Source organism: Panthera pardus, unplaced genomic scaffold (genome assembly GCF_024362965.1).
Source record: "Panthera pardus isolate Hobbes unplaced genomic scaffold, ASM2436296v1 HiC_scaffold_24, whole genome shotgun sequence".
Taxonomy (NCBI): Eukaryota; Metazoa; Chordata; class Mammalia; order Carnivora; family Felidae; genus Panthera; species Panthera pardus.
In genome coordinates this window covers 102,087,678-102,102,284 of record NW_026526810.1, presented here as the reverse complement: position 1 = coordinate 102,102,284, position 14,607 = coordinate 102,087,678, and the positions used below count along the sequence as shown (strand labels likewise).

The following is a 14,607-nucleotide window of genomic DNA, read 5'->3' as shown; positions in this document are numbered from 1 at the left end:
CTTTATGATTTTGTGGCAGAGAGGGCTTTCTTAAACAAGATACAATGATAAATATGACTACATTAAATTTAGAACTTCTCTTCACTAAAAGGTGCCATAAAGAAAATGAAAAGGCAAGCTACAAAATCCAAAAAAAGATGTTTACAGAACATGTTATTGATAAGAGATTTTATTGATAAAGGATTTATATATGAATACCATATGAAAAAAATCATGTAAATCAACAAGAAAAAAAATCTAAAAGAATGGTTACAAAAAGACAAATATACATTACAGAGAAAAGGAATAACTCATAATCTTATAAAAAAATCAGGAAAATGCAATTTAAACATCAAGAAATGCAGAACTGATGGGATGTAAATTTTTACGAACATTTTGGAAATTTTTAATCTTATAAAATGGAACATGCACATACCCTATGATTCTGCCATTCTGTTTCTAGGAAACTCTTGCCCACACCAGGCAACATTGAAACAAAAAAAATGGTTGCACTGGTTATAATATTCCTGGTTGGTTTAAGAAGAGATACTAATTAAGAAAGCACTCAAGCTCAACCATAGCCAATAAACTAATTCAAAACCTATGAACAATTTAAATGACCACCAGTGGAAGAATGAATAAGTATTACACAGCGAAGTATTACACAGTTGGGAAAGTAAATGACCTACAACTACATATAAGGAATGAATCTTGAACTGTGCACTATATAACATTTTTATAAGCTCAGAAAGAAGCAAAACTAGATCATTTTTTGTTTGTTTGGAGATATGTGATGAAAGCTTTTAACAAGTGCAGTAGAACCTTGGTTTGTGAGCATAATTTGTTCCAGAAACATGCTTGTAATCTGAAGCACTCGTATATCAAAGCGAATTTCAAAAACCATTGGCTCAGTTATGATCATGTGACATTCGGCATCATGTACTACTTGTATTGCAGGACATCACTCGTTTATCAAATTAAAATTTATTAGAAATGTTTGAACACTTGCAGAACAAGTTATTCACAACCCAAGGTTTTACTGTATTTATTCAGCCAAAACTCAGGTTTATAATTGCCTTTGTGGAGGATACAGAGTGATAGAGTTGGGAGACAGCATACAAAAGATTCAAAGTACTGGTAATATTATTATCTTTTTTGCAGCAGTGATTTCATAGATATGAATTTTATAACTTCATATACACTCTACGTATCTTTTTCTATGTATCAGTTATTACCTAATAAAAATTTTAAGACAGAAAAACATTAGGCAACTACAGTTGACCCTTTAACAACATGGATTTGAGTTGCATGGGTCTACTTATATGCAGATTTTTTATAGTACTGAATCTTTTCTCTTATGATTTCCTTAACATTTTTATTTCTCTTTACTCTATTTCTCTTTACTCTTTTATTTCTCTTACTTTACTGTAAGAATACAGTATATAACATGTATAGCATTAATTATATGTGTTAGTTGATGTTTATTATTGGTAAGGCTTCAGGTCAGTAGTAGGCTATTAGTAGTTGAGTTTTGGGGGAGTCAAAGTTATATATGAGTTTTTTACTGTATGTGGGGTGGCCACCCCAATCCTCACATTGTTTAAGGGTCAGCTGTGTAATTTCCCAGAAATCAAAACTACACATGGGGCACCTGGATGACTCAGTTGGTTAAGTGTCTTACTCTTGGTTTCTGCTCAAGTCATAATCTCATGGTTCATGGGTTTCCAGCGCTGCGTTGGGCTCCACACTGCAGGTGCAGAGCCTGCTAGGGATTCACTCTCTCCACATCTCTTTCTGCCCCTGCCCTGCTTGCATTCTCTCTCCTTTAAAAAAAAAATTTTTTTTTAACGTTTATTCATTTTTTGAGAGACAGAGACAGAGCGTGAGCAAGGGAGGGGCAGAGAGAGAGGGAGACAGAGAATCCGAAGCAGGCTCCAGGCTCTGAGCTGTCTGCACAGAGCCTGACACGGGGCTCGAACTCACAAACTGTGAGATCATGACCTGAGCTGAAGTCAGACGCTTAACCCACTGAGCCACCTAGGTGCCCCAACTCGCTCTCCTAAATAAAATAAATAATTTTTTAAAAAAGTAAAAAAAAACTACACAATTTAGGCAGAGTTTATTGTTAAGGATTTAAATATAAATCTTATATAGTATATATGTAGTTAGTTTATAAAAAGGTAGAATTATGAAAACATAACTTTTAAATGTTTATTTTGAGAGAGAGGGCATGCATGCACGTGCATGAGCACAAGCAGGCAAGGGGTAAAGAGAGAGGGAGAGAGAGAATCCCAAGCAAGCTGTGCACTGTCAGCACAGAGCCCGACATAGGGCTTGATCACATGAACCATGAGATCTGGGCCTGAACCGAAGTCAAAAGTCAGATGTGCAAATGAGTGGGCCACCCAGGCGCCCCAAAAACATAATACTTTCATTATTATTATCAAATTAATCTTTTTATTATCACTAAATGTTTAGTATTTATTATATGGTCAGTAAAGTTTGAAAATGTGACATCTAAAGAATCTGTATTAACATTGAAAATGTGAAATCTATGTTTTTAAATGTCAAAAAGAGTGTTATGCTGAACAACTTTACTTTTCTCTTTTCCCAGGATATTATTGCCGGATTCCTATATACCATTTTAATCTTAGCTATCTTCTATCCGTTTGTGGACCTGATTGACGACTTCAACCAAACTCACAAATATGCTCCATTAATCATCATCGGGCTTCATTTAGCTTTGGGGATCTTTTCTTTCACTCTTGACACCTGGAGTACATCCCGAGGAGACACAGCTGAGATTCTAGGAAGTGGTGCTGGAATTGCATGTGGATCTCATGTTAGCCATAACGTGGGGCTAATGTTAGATCCTTCTCTGGATATACTACCATTAGCTCTGCCCCCCATTACCGTGACTATGTTTGGAAAAGCCATACTGCGGATCCTCATCGGGATGGTATTTGTACTAATAGTCAGAGATATAATGAAAAGGATCACCATTCCTTTAGCCTGTAAAATCTTCAGTATACCATGTGATGATATTCGAAAAGCAAGACAACACATGGAAGTTGAACTTCCTTATCGGTATATTACCTATGGGATGGTTGGTTTCTCTATCACATTTTTGGTTCCTTATCTATTTTTCTTTATTGGTATCTCTTGATGCAAAAATACTGTTTATAAGAAAGGAGGGTATCAGTTACTGATATCCAAAAATATATCCTAGTTAAAAGCCAAATCAGAGTTAGGCTTTTGCAGGAATTTAACTTAAATAATTATTTAAGTAAATTCGTAAGAGTCAGTGCATTTTATCATTGCACATCCAGATATTGTTTTAGGTGAGCTGAGCTATTTCAACACTGAGAAAATGATAAGTATCCATTTAGAATGTTCATGTAATGTTTGGAGAGTTTTATGCTGTTATGAATTCGAGTTATATATAATATATATTAAGATACATAATGTACAATTATGTATCTAATGTATGTTATATATGAAATAATATACCTAAGTTATTTTAAACTGTGGGGCTGTATTATAAAATCAATAATAATATGCAAACAGTGTGCCGGTATATTTGGATTTAGTACAGGCACGTTGTTATTAACAGATATATTTAACATTTATTTACTATGGGAACCATTTCCTAATTGAATTGCGTAATTACTAGACCAGAATTCATATGCCACCACATAATGTTTTACTGCCTCTTTTTACACTGCCGTCACCTTTCATGTTACCCATGATGTTGAGCATGGGAGGCATTTTTAATGGACCAAATTTTCAGAAAAATTAGGGTTTTTTTTTTTTTTTCAATTCTGTACACTGTGTTGAATGTACTTTATTTGCAGTTGTTCTGGACATCAGTTTAATAATTCAGGTACTGAATTTTATTGCTTGCTAATTGTGCCTTTCTGTTGCTGAATTAAGAAATGCCATGTATACTGTGATACAAAAATAAGATACTATCTTTATCTTAAGTTACATATAATCAGGCAAATGTTTTAAAAATACATGTCAAACTTAACAGGGCTAGAAGCAAGCCACCCTCAATTCTTTAGCCTTTGTTTGGAAAGAAATGTGGAATGGGTTAAACTTTCTCACTAATTTATTGGGTAGCTAAATGGATAAATATTTCCATTTTTGTAGGTATTTTTCTGTGCATTGTAAGTTTTAGGAACAAGATATATTTTTTGTACATTGTCTTGATTGTTTATACTGCAGGTAGATACTTCCAATGAATGGAAATGTAATTGAAATTTATAGATGGGACAATGCACACACTTAATTTATAAACAAACCGTTTTTCTAAATTATTTGGAAAGGATTGGATTTAGCAGTGTTAACTTTTAATACCCATTTATTAGCTACTTAAGGTAAATTATAAAATCTGAAAGTATCAGTATTTTAGATCCTATTATTTTTTCAATTTTTATTATTTTCACAGTGGTAAATTTGGGTATTAAACATTTCTTTCTTCTGTCTGTGCCTTTATATTTTGAAGTGTAATTGTAATTAGGTTAACATTAAGTTTATTTGTAGTAAGTTTTTCTTAAGAGAATTAACTTTCCATATAAATGAGCATCAGGTATGGAATTACTGACTTTAGTGCAATATCTGTCTGATTATCCAGAAGTATCACTTAAGATGTTTCTATTTTGGACAGCATAACTATTTGAACTCATATTTTTATAATTCCGATTGAGAATTTAGGGACATGGTAATTTTTACCAACATTGAATATGATAATTTTAAGTAAAACAACTAAATTTGGGATCTTTAGCTGTTAGTCGAAACCGAGGCACTTAGGAACATATCGGTACGTTGGAAAATGTGCAAAGAACTTTTCTTTCAAAATGTGTTTAATGAATTGAATTTTAGGAACTACTTCCCATAATTTGGGTCTATGCTATCTTATTAATTTTTATATCTAGCTTAAAAGGTATTTGAAAATACTCCATTTCTTTGTGATTTATTATTTTCTGTCCTATGGTATCTCCATGCTAAATGTATTTTAAAATAAAAGCCAAATTCAGAATTGAAGAGTATTTTGTTTTGTTTACCTTCTTTGCATTTGTTCTCTGTATTATCTGATATTTATAAAATATATTTAGGATTTTCATTCTAGCAGGCTTTTCCTCTGAAGCATCTTATTCAAAACCAGAGTTGTTTTCAGTAATAGAAGATATCAAAGAAATTCTTCAGGGTTCAAACTGACTTTGGGCTCCAATTGTGATCATTCTGACATTGTACTTTTAGTAAAAAGTTTCATAATATTAAGAAACATGAATAAAATGTTTCAGCAGAATCTGTGGCCAATGGTATTATAGGTAGTTGACTGCCAATTCATTGTCTCAGGCATTAGACACAGTATTAGGAACAGGTTTTTGTTTTTGTTAATGTTTATTTTTGAGAGACAGGGAGAGAGCAGGGGAGGGGCTGAGGGAGGGAGGGAGACACAGAATCTGAAGCAGGCTCCAGGCTCTGAGCTGTCAGCACAGAGCCTGATGCAGGGCTCGAACCCATGAACCGTGATATCATGACCTGAGCTGAGGTGGGAGGTTTAACTGACTGAGCCACCCAGGCGCTCCAGGAACAGGGTTTTTTTGTTTTGTTTTATTTTGTTTTAATGTTTATTTATTTTGAGAGAGAGAGAGAGTGAGTGTGTGCTAGCTGGCAAGGAGCAAAGAAAGAATCCCAAGCAGGATCCATGCTGTCTGTCATCCCAGAGCTGGACGTGGGGTTTGATCTCACAACCAGGAGATCACGACAGGAGTGGAAACCAAGAGTTGGACGCTTAACCAGCTGAGCCACCCAGGTACCCCAGGAATAGGTATTTTTTCAAGCTGAATTAACATATGGACATCTCATTTTGTAACTTTAAAATGCTGTGATATGTGAATTGCAAAACCTAGGTCTGCCAGAAACTCATTAGAAGACCTAATGTAAAACAATGTGACTACAGTAGATTTGTATAATTGTTTTTATTTACTAGCTTCCTTTATAATCTTTAGTAAATGTGTCTTTCAAACGCAACAAAAATTCAGTGATAGGAGTATAATTTAAAAGAAAATGTTCATAAAATATTCCCTAAGGAGGAGTAAATACTAGAATGTTTTAATTTTGAATATATGATCACATAATTTTATACTGCAAAGATTTTTTATTAGCAAAACAATTTCATTCTTGTTAACAAGGTTTTCACTAGATTTAAAAATCTGTTTAATCTGGACATGAGTAAGGACCAATTTTTAAAATTCAACTTAAAAGTTGAATTAGTTTTTCTGAAGGGAGTTTTTATTGTTTGCTAAAGAGATTTTTTTGGAAAGGGAACAAGCAATATTTTGAGAAGAGTACTATAACCGGACATAGTGGATGGTACCATGCAGGATATTTTGTCAGATTTGGTCATGTTCTTCCAGTTTCTTCTGTAGTGTACTTAAGTTAAAAAGAAAAAAAAAAAACCTCTTTACACACTTAAATTTTAATTGTGGTTACTACATAAGCTGCAAATAGCACAACAAAAATAAATTTTAACACACTAACTGTAAAGGACATTTTACAAAACTCTCCATTTTTAAGCCCACTACACATCTTTATAAACAAAGCATGCCCTGCTTATAAGGAGGGAGAATTCAAAGAAAAATAGAAGAAACATTTAAAAAAAAAAGTTTCCAGAAATAAACACTAATTTGTTAATTTCAACTAGCTGGTATTTTATAAATTTGTCTTTTTCCTTTCATCATCTTTAGTCTTGGTGCATTTTTTTTAAATGTTTATTTTTGAGAGAGAGAGAGAGAGCACAAGCGCAAGTTGGGGAGGGGCAGAGAGAGAGGGAGACACTAAATCCGAAGCAGGCTCCAGGCTCTGAGCTGTCAGCACAAAGCCTGATGCGGGGCTTGAGCCCACAAGCTGTGAGATCATGACCTGAGCCAAAGTCGGAAGCCTAACCAACTGAGCCACCCATGCACCCCTAGTCTTGGTGCATTTTCCACCATTTAAAACAGCCCAGCCCCTAGCACTGCAAGCAACAGGATATGACAGAATATGTTTGTATTTTAGGAGGTTCCCCCCATTTTCTGAAAGCCAAATGAATTGTGAAATTGCTTTGTGACCTATACTAACCAATTATATCATGATGTCTACAACGTTGTTAGGTTTATGTCACCAAGTCCATTATCTCAGGTTTTAAAAGTTCATACACTTACCTTACCTATTATGCTATTTGCACTATTTGATTTAATACATGTTTTCAAAGTTTTTGTTACATAATGACCTTTTCTTAGGAGATATAAAATGGATTCTTTTAAAAAAAATTACCACAGGGGCACCTGGGTGGCTCAGTCAGTTAAGCGCCGACTCTTGGTTTCAGCTCAGGTCATGATCTCACGGTTTGTGAGTTTGAGCCCTGCATCAGGCTCTGTGCTGACAGTGAGGAGTTTGCTTGGGATTCTCTCTCTCTTCACACTCTGCCCTTACTCTGCTTGCTCTCTCTCTCAAAATAAAAAACTTAAAATTAAAAAAAAAAAACAAAAACAAAAAAAAAACACAAATAGTGCAGATTTGAGGTTTTTCCTTTGTCCTGTATTAGGGGTTCTCTTAACTGAAATCTCATTATAGCATATATCAAAACCTGGGATTCTCTTGCTTATGTATTATTGGCTTCAAATGTTCTGTCTTTATGATATAAGCTCCATGAACAAAAAATAGCCTGTGCCTCTATTTACTTCTGGGTCCCTGGGACAGCAGGCATTTGATTCACATATTTTGAATGAATACTCAATCTGTAGACAGGCTATATAGTATGTACATTTTTCTGAGGGAAAAATTCTACAACTTCCAACAGGTTCTCAAAGAGATTAATGATCTAAAAAAGTAAAAAAATTATGTAATAGTTTACTTTTTACTTGTTTTAGTTGTTTTAAAACTTTAGCTTGTATGGGGCGCCTGGGTGGCGCAGTCGGTTAAGCGTCCGACTTCAGCCAAGTCACAATCTCGCGGTCCGTGAGTTCGAGCCCCGCATCAGGCTCTGGGCTGATGGCTCGGAGCCTGGAGCCTGTTTCCGAATCTTTGTCTCCCTCTCTCTCTGCCCCTCCCCTGTTCATGCTCTATCTCTCTCTCTGTCCCAAAAATAAAAAAATAAAAAACGTTGAAAAAAAAAAATTAAAAAAAATAAATAAATAAATAAAAAACTTTAGCTTGTAAATAAATGCTTCCAATTTATCTGGTAGGAATTTTATCACTTTCCATGCAAATATTTAAAGGATAATTTAGATTCTTGAAATGTTTTGCCTGTAATTACTTCAGTGCCCTGTTTTATAGAATGTGATTTATGTACAAATTATTATTTATCTTTTTAAAAGTCTATTTATTTTGAGAGAAAGAGTGAGTGTGTGAGTGGGGCAGGGGCAGAGAGAGAGAGAATATCCCAAGCAGGCCCTGCCTTCTCAGTGCAGAGGAGCCTGATGCAGGGGCTCGAACTTATGAACCAGGAGATCATGACCTAAGCTGAAGTGGGATACTTAACCTACTGAGCCACCCAGGCACCCCAAGGTATTATTTCTTTAAAAGCAAATTTTATTCTCTCCCTCTCTCTCTGCCCCTCCCCCACTTACACACACATGTGTGCACCCACACTGTCTCAAAAATAAATGGTAAAAAAAAAATTTTTTAAAGGGGTTCCTGGGTGGCTCAGTCAGTTGAGTGTCCAACTCTTGGTTTCAGCGCTGATCGTGATCTCACTGTTCCTGAGTTTGAGCCCCTCATCCCCTCCTTGGGCTCTGCACTGACAACACAGAGCTTGCTTGGGACTCTCTATCTCCCTCTCTCTCTGCCCCTCTCCTGCTTGATCGTGTGCATGCTTTCTCTCAAAAATAAATAAACACTAAAAAAACTAAAAGCGAATCTGCCAAAAGTGTTCTGTATAAATGAGGGTATAACATTTGTTCCCAGTTAATAAGCTATAGAAGTGTAATCTTGAGAATATTACTTTGCCCCTCTTTTTATCTGGGTTGATTTAGGGATGAAATTCACCAAACTCATTTTAATGGATAGTGTTACTTTTGGTTATTTCTCATTGAAGTACTATGATAACAGCCTTGAAATAGTGAACATAAAAAACTGAACTAATACTCCTTCAACATTTTCCACTCTGCAAAATGTTTCAAATAGTGTTACAAAATAAATATTTTAAAAACATTTCCCTTGGCAGGATATTCCCAAAATTCATTTATGGACACAAGCTGTAAATTTTTAAAATTAACATATAATGTCTAAATATATAGCATAATTTATAAGTAACATTAATTATAAACCCAAATACAGCATTTACATCTGAAATATTTTTTCTATCTTTCCTAAAAATCATCTACATTTTCCCACATTACATATGTTAAGGGGATTATAGAATTATAAAACATTTTAGATCTATATAGGATCTTAGAGCTCATATACAGCAACTCCATACCAAATTCATAAATCTATAATATTATTAGCAGATACAGGCATACCTCATATATTGTGGGTTTGGTTTCAGATCACTGGGATAAAGTGAGTATCACAGTAAAGGGAGTCAAATCAATTTTTTGTTTTACCAAAAAGTGCATATTAAAGTCATGTCTATACGGTAGTCTATTAAGTGTGCAATAGCATTACATCTAGGAAAAAAACACCCCAATTGACATATCTTAATTTAAAAAATACCTTATTGCTAAAAAATGCTAACCATCATCTGACCTTTCAATGAGTCTGTAATCACTGATCATCATCATAAGGAAAGAGTTTAAAATACTGCAAGAATTACTAACGTGTGACACACACACAAAGTGAGCAAATGCTGCCGGAAAAATGGCACTGATTGGTTCGACACAGGATTGCCACAAAACTTCAATTTCTAAAAAACAAAACACAATCCCCGCAATATCTGTGAAATGCAATAAAATGAGGTATGCCTGTAATTATGTGCAATCTTAATTACTTCCTCGGCAGGCAGACTATAACTTCAGGATGCAGTGTTGAACAGTCCCAAGTGAATGAAAATTTGGATGGGCTAAGAGCACTGTGGTGGGGCAAAGGATACATCTTTGGTAGAAGAAATGAGTAGAACCAAGGCACAAAAATGGGAGTGTGTTAGACATGGTTAGCAAACAAAGGCACTGCAGGTGGTCAGGTACCCGGAAGAGAGTAGTAGGATATAAAGTTGAAAAGTTTGTTAAAATGTTTAATAAGAAATTCGTATAAATAATGAAGTGTTGCCTTTCTTTACCAGTAGAAGAGCTGCAGTATTTGTTACTCACTTAGCTCAGGGATGAAATTACACCCAGCTTGAAGGTAATCAAAACTATTGTTTGATAGATACTTTTTTGTTTCTTTTTTTTTTTTTTATCTGTGATAAATGAAAAGGCTAATGTGTTTTGCTTTAAGTCTTGTTTACCTATTAAGAGGAAAAATAAGGTAATTTCATATATTAATCTTGGATTTTATATCAAGAAGCCCAAGGCCTTGATTTTGGTGACATGAGATCATGACCTCCACAGATGCAGTTAGAGGAGGAGACCCCAGTGAGTTAGGACTTTGAATATGAAGTTATATTACTCCCCTCACCTTCCAAACCCGCACTAGAGGGAAGTAAAACAAACTAATGACATACCCAGAAACCCGCTGACAGACCATGAGGGAACAGGTCACGAGGATAAGGAAGAGGCTGCAGACCAGCTACAAGTAGGCTTTCTGCGTTCTACAGCGAGGACTAGCTCCCAGGGGACTCACTCTGGGCTTTCCAGCCACTCTGGGAATAACACTGGCGTTCTTCAGCGTAATTCTTAACCCACCATACTGAGACTCTGACGTTTCTTCAATGGATTGAGAGGTCAGAACCTATCGCACATCTGATGAACCCCAACCGCTTGAGTTATGAAAAGTCTGAGGTGAGTGTGGGAAGGGTGTTTGCTAGTAGAATCACAGACACCAAGATATGTTCCCCATGTGTGAGGTAATCCCCGATACACCCATGACCACCTAATTTTTCTGATTCAACATTATTGATCAAAAGGCTCTTGACTGCTTCATGGGGTGGGGGTGGGGGTGTCCTATCTGAAAAAGACATAATGACCATATTGTCTTATATTTTACCTTACAGTTAGGCCTCAAACGTGTTACTGGCTATTGCAGACCTGCACGTGTAGGCGTTCCATGTACACCATTCACCTGAAACTCATTCCAGTGAAACTTGGGTGACTGTTCCATGAGGCGCTTTTAGAAGTCAGAAGGAAAGACTGTAGACTTCTGCCTTTGGGGGCTTTAAGGTATTCCATGTCATCATATGTTAAAGTCTGTTATAAAGCTGGTTTCAGATTCTGGGCTTGCAAGCAGTGGTTTTTTCCAGTCCCGACCTTGACACTTTACAGAATTCTTTTGTCCATTCTTGTGAAAGTCTTTGTGCATGAATTCCATTCTGCATGAAGATGCTAGTGCCAAACTGGTATTGGCTTTCATGTTCCCATCCCGTGTCTGTTTTCTCCTAAACCCACAGTGACAACACAGGTTATGCTGAATACAAGAAATACATTCAAGCCAGTATGTTACAGATGAAGAAATCAGAGGACCAGAAGTTCTGTTTTGATTTGATTTTGGACTCCAACTATAATCTGCTATACCTTTAGGCACTAGCTCTGTCTTCTGTGAGACGCAATTTCCTCACACATTAAATGAAGAGGTTAGACTCGATGTTCTCTAAAATCCCTTTCAACATTAAAAGTTTATTAAACTGTTGTAGACCGAATAAAAACAAAAGGAATATTTCTATTGTTTGTATTAGAATACTGAAATTTAATGGAAAAAAAAGAATTTTAGTCCATTTTTGTTGAGGAAATAGAGTTGAGGGAGCATATCTTGTCCTGTCCACAAAAAGTTTGTATATACTCCTTTAAGAAAGTTACAAGTTTCTCCAAAAAGAAACAATGAGTTAATTGCTTTACGAGAGTAATGACATTGATTTGAATTACAAGGTTTAAAGTGACTGCTAAGTATTACCTAATTCAACATACTCTTCAAATAGTTCTGAATCGTAATCACCCTAAACATAGTTCTTTGCTAAAAAATAAAAGTAGAGGGAGACAGGTAGACACCAATAACCTCAGGAATTCTGTAACTCATTGAACAAATGTTGCTAGCCATGGGGATGGATGTGTAAATGAAAAAGAAAGAAGAAAGTCTGGGCTATGGTCAGCAGGCCTTTGCTGCAAAGCCTGCCTTTGAGTTGACTTGCAAGGTTTTGTGTTTCTTCGGCAAAAACTGGTCAAAATGGTTACTATACAATCTGTTCCCAGAGTTTTGAAACATTCAGTGAAACTTTTTAAAACTTTGCATGATGTATTTTTTTTTTTTAGAAAGTTATTGTTTGAGAATAATGTCTTTTTATACCAGGAAATAGTTATCCTGAAATGACGTTGAAAACTTCTCCCTCCCCCTTTATTTATTTATTTTTTAACCAATACATGTTAAAGTAACAAGTCAAAAAAAAAAAAAAAAAAAAAAGAAAGAAAGAAGAAAGTCTAAGAATCTCATTCAGAACTAAAACAAACAGAAGAGAATGCTGGATAAGGTGAAACTACTTTATTACAAGCATGAACCTGGTATGAACCCTGAAGATTTAAGCTGTATTTCTGAAAATAAGACACTTGTAACATAAAACATTTTAAAACTGCAGAGCACCGTATCAAGTTATAAATATTTTTAAAAAATAAAGCCGAACATAAATGTTCACTAGAACATTTCTAAAATTCAATAATGCTTACAGCAGAAAGGCATTTTAAAAAATATTTCATAAGTTCTATTAGAAAACATGAGGTTATTCTTGAACGTCATTCAGATGGTTTCTTATGATGGTTTCACTTACCACTTCTCAACTTTATGACGGTGCAAAAGTGATACTTCTTCACTAGAAACTGTATATGGAATTTTGCATTCCGATCTTTTCTGAGCTAGCGATATGTGGTACAATACTCTTGTGATGCTGGGCAGTGGCAGCGAGCCACAGCTCCCAGCCAGCCACGTGATTACGTGGGTAAACAACCGATTCACTCGTAACCATTCGGCACCCATACGACCATTCTGGTTTTCACTTTCAGTACAGTAATCAGTGTATTACATGAAATATTCAATACTTTATTATAACATAGGCTTTTTGTTGGATGATTTTGCCCAACTGTAGACTAACATGTTCTGAGCACACTGAGGGTAGGCTAGGCTAAACTGTGTTCAGTGGATTAGGAGTATTAAATGCATTTTGACTTAGGTATTTTCAACTTAACAATGGGTTTACCAGGACATAAACCCGTGTGAAGTGGAGGAAGATCTGTAACTGAAATTAAATCCAAACACCTTAAGAATGTCTTCAAGGCCCTACATCATCTGGCCCCTACCTCACTCTGACTTAAAACTCTACTCCAGGGGCACCTGGGTGTCTCAGTTGGTTAAGTGTCTGATTCCGGCCTAGGTCAGGTCTGTGCTGACGGTTCAGAGCCTGGAGCCTGCTTCGGATCTTGTGTCTCCCTCTCAACCTCTCTCTCTCTGCCCCTCCCCCACTCGCTCTCGGTCTCTCTCAAAAATAAACATTAAAAAAAGAATTTAACTCTATTCCAATCACAAAGGCCTATTTCTCTAACCAAGCATCACAAACTTTGCCACTGCCACCTCCCTTGACTGGAACACTCCCTCTACCTCTTCGTATGGATGGCTCCCCCTCAATACTCACATCTCGGCTTAAATAGCATCCTCTCAGTGAAGCTTTCCCTGGTCATATTATCTAATGGACTCCCCATCTCCTGTATGGTTTTATCACATTATCTTGTAGTATATTGTTCATAGCACTGAAATGATCTTACTTGTTTGCTTTTTATATTCTTTCCTCACTAGCATTGAAGCTCCATGAAGGCAGGGACCATATCTACTATATTCTGTGCTTTATTCCCAGCACCTAGATTTAGTAGGGACTCGAGACATATTTGACTGAATGGATCTGCTTTATTATTTTATAGTGCTGTATGGTACAATTACATAAATCTATCACAGTTTACTTAACTATTATTCCAGTAATGGACTTTCAGATTGCCGCTAATTTTTTGCTATAACAATGCTACTCTGAGGATGCCTGGGTGGCTCTGTCAGTTAAGCGTCTGACTCTTGGTTTTGGCTTGGGTCTTGATCTCACGGTTAGTGAGTTCAAGCCCCGGGTCGGACTGTGCGCTAACAGTGTGGAGCCTGCTTGGAATTTTCTCTCCCCGCCTCTCTCTGCCCCTCCCCCAATTGCGTGCCTTCTCTCTCTGTCACTCGCTCTCTCTCAAAATGAATAATTAAACATTAAAAACAGGGCGCCTGGGTGGCTAGGTCGGTTAAGTGTCTAACTTCAGCTCAGGCCATAATCTCATGGTTCGTGAGTTTGAGCCCCTGCATCGGGCTCTGTGCTGATAGCTCAGAGCCTGGAGCCTGCTTCAGATTCTGTGTCTCCCTCTCTCTCTCTGCCCTCCCCCACTCATGCTCTGTCTCTCTCTCTCTCAAAAATAAATAAACGTTAAAAAAAAAAATTAAAAACAATGCTACTCTGAAGATTCTTGTGTCTTGTAATTG

At 36.2% G+C, this 14,607-nt stretch overlaps 1 protein-coding gene and 1 long non-coding RNA gene across 2 annotated transcripts in view; one reads left to right on the top strand and one right to left on the bottom strand.

Moving 5' to 3' along the window:
- The window catches only part of LOC109268348 (uncharacterized), a 103,254-nt gene extending 100,657 nt beyond the window's left edge, over positions 1 to 2,597 (bottom strand). Inside the window, exon 1 of the long non-coding RNA XR_008417223.1 lies at positions 416 to 2,597. This is a non-coding gene — a long non-coding RNA (uncharacterized LOC109268348). The remainder of the gene's footprint in view (positions 1 to 415) is intronic.
- The window catches only part of SGPP1 (sphingosine-1-phosphate phosphatase 1), a 35,309-nt gene extending 30,284 nt beyond the window's left edge, over positions 1 to 5,025 (top strand). Inside the window, exon 3 of the mRNA XM_019451589.2 lies at positions 2,594 to 5,025. Within this exon, the coding sequence (XP_019307134.1) occupies positions 2,594 to 3,145 (552 nt within the window). The 3' untranslated portion in view covers positions 3,146 to 5,025. The remainder of the gene's footprint in view (positions 1 to 2,593) is intronic.
- The last annotated feature ends 9,582 nt before the right edge of the window (positions 5,026 to 14,607 follow it).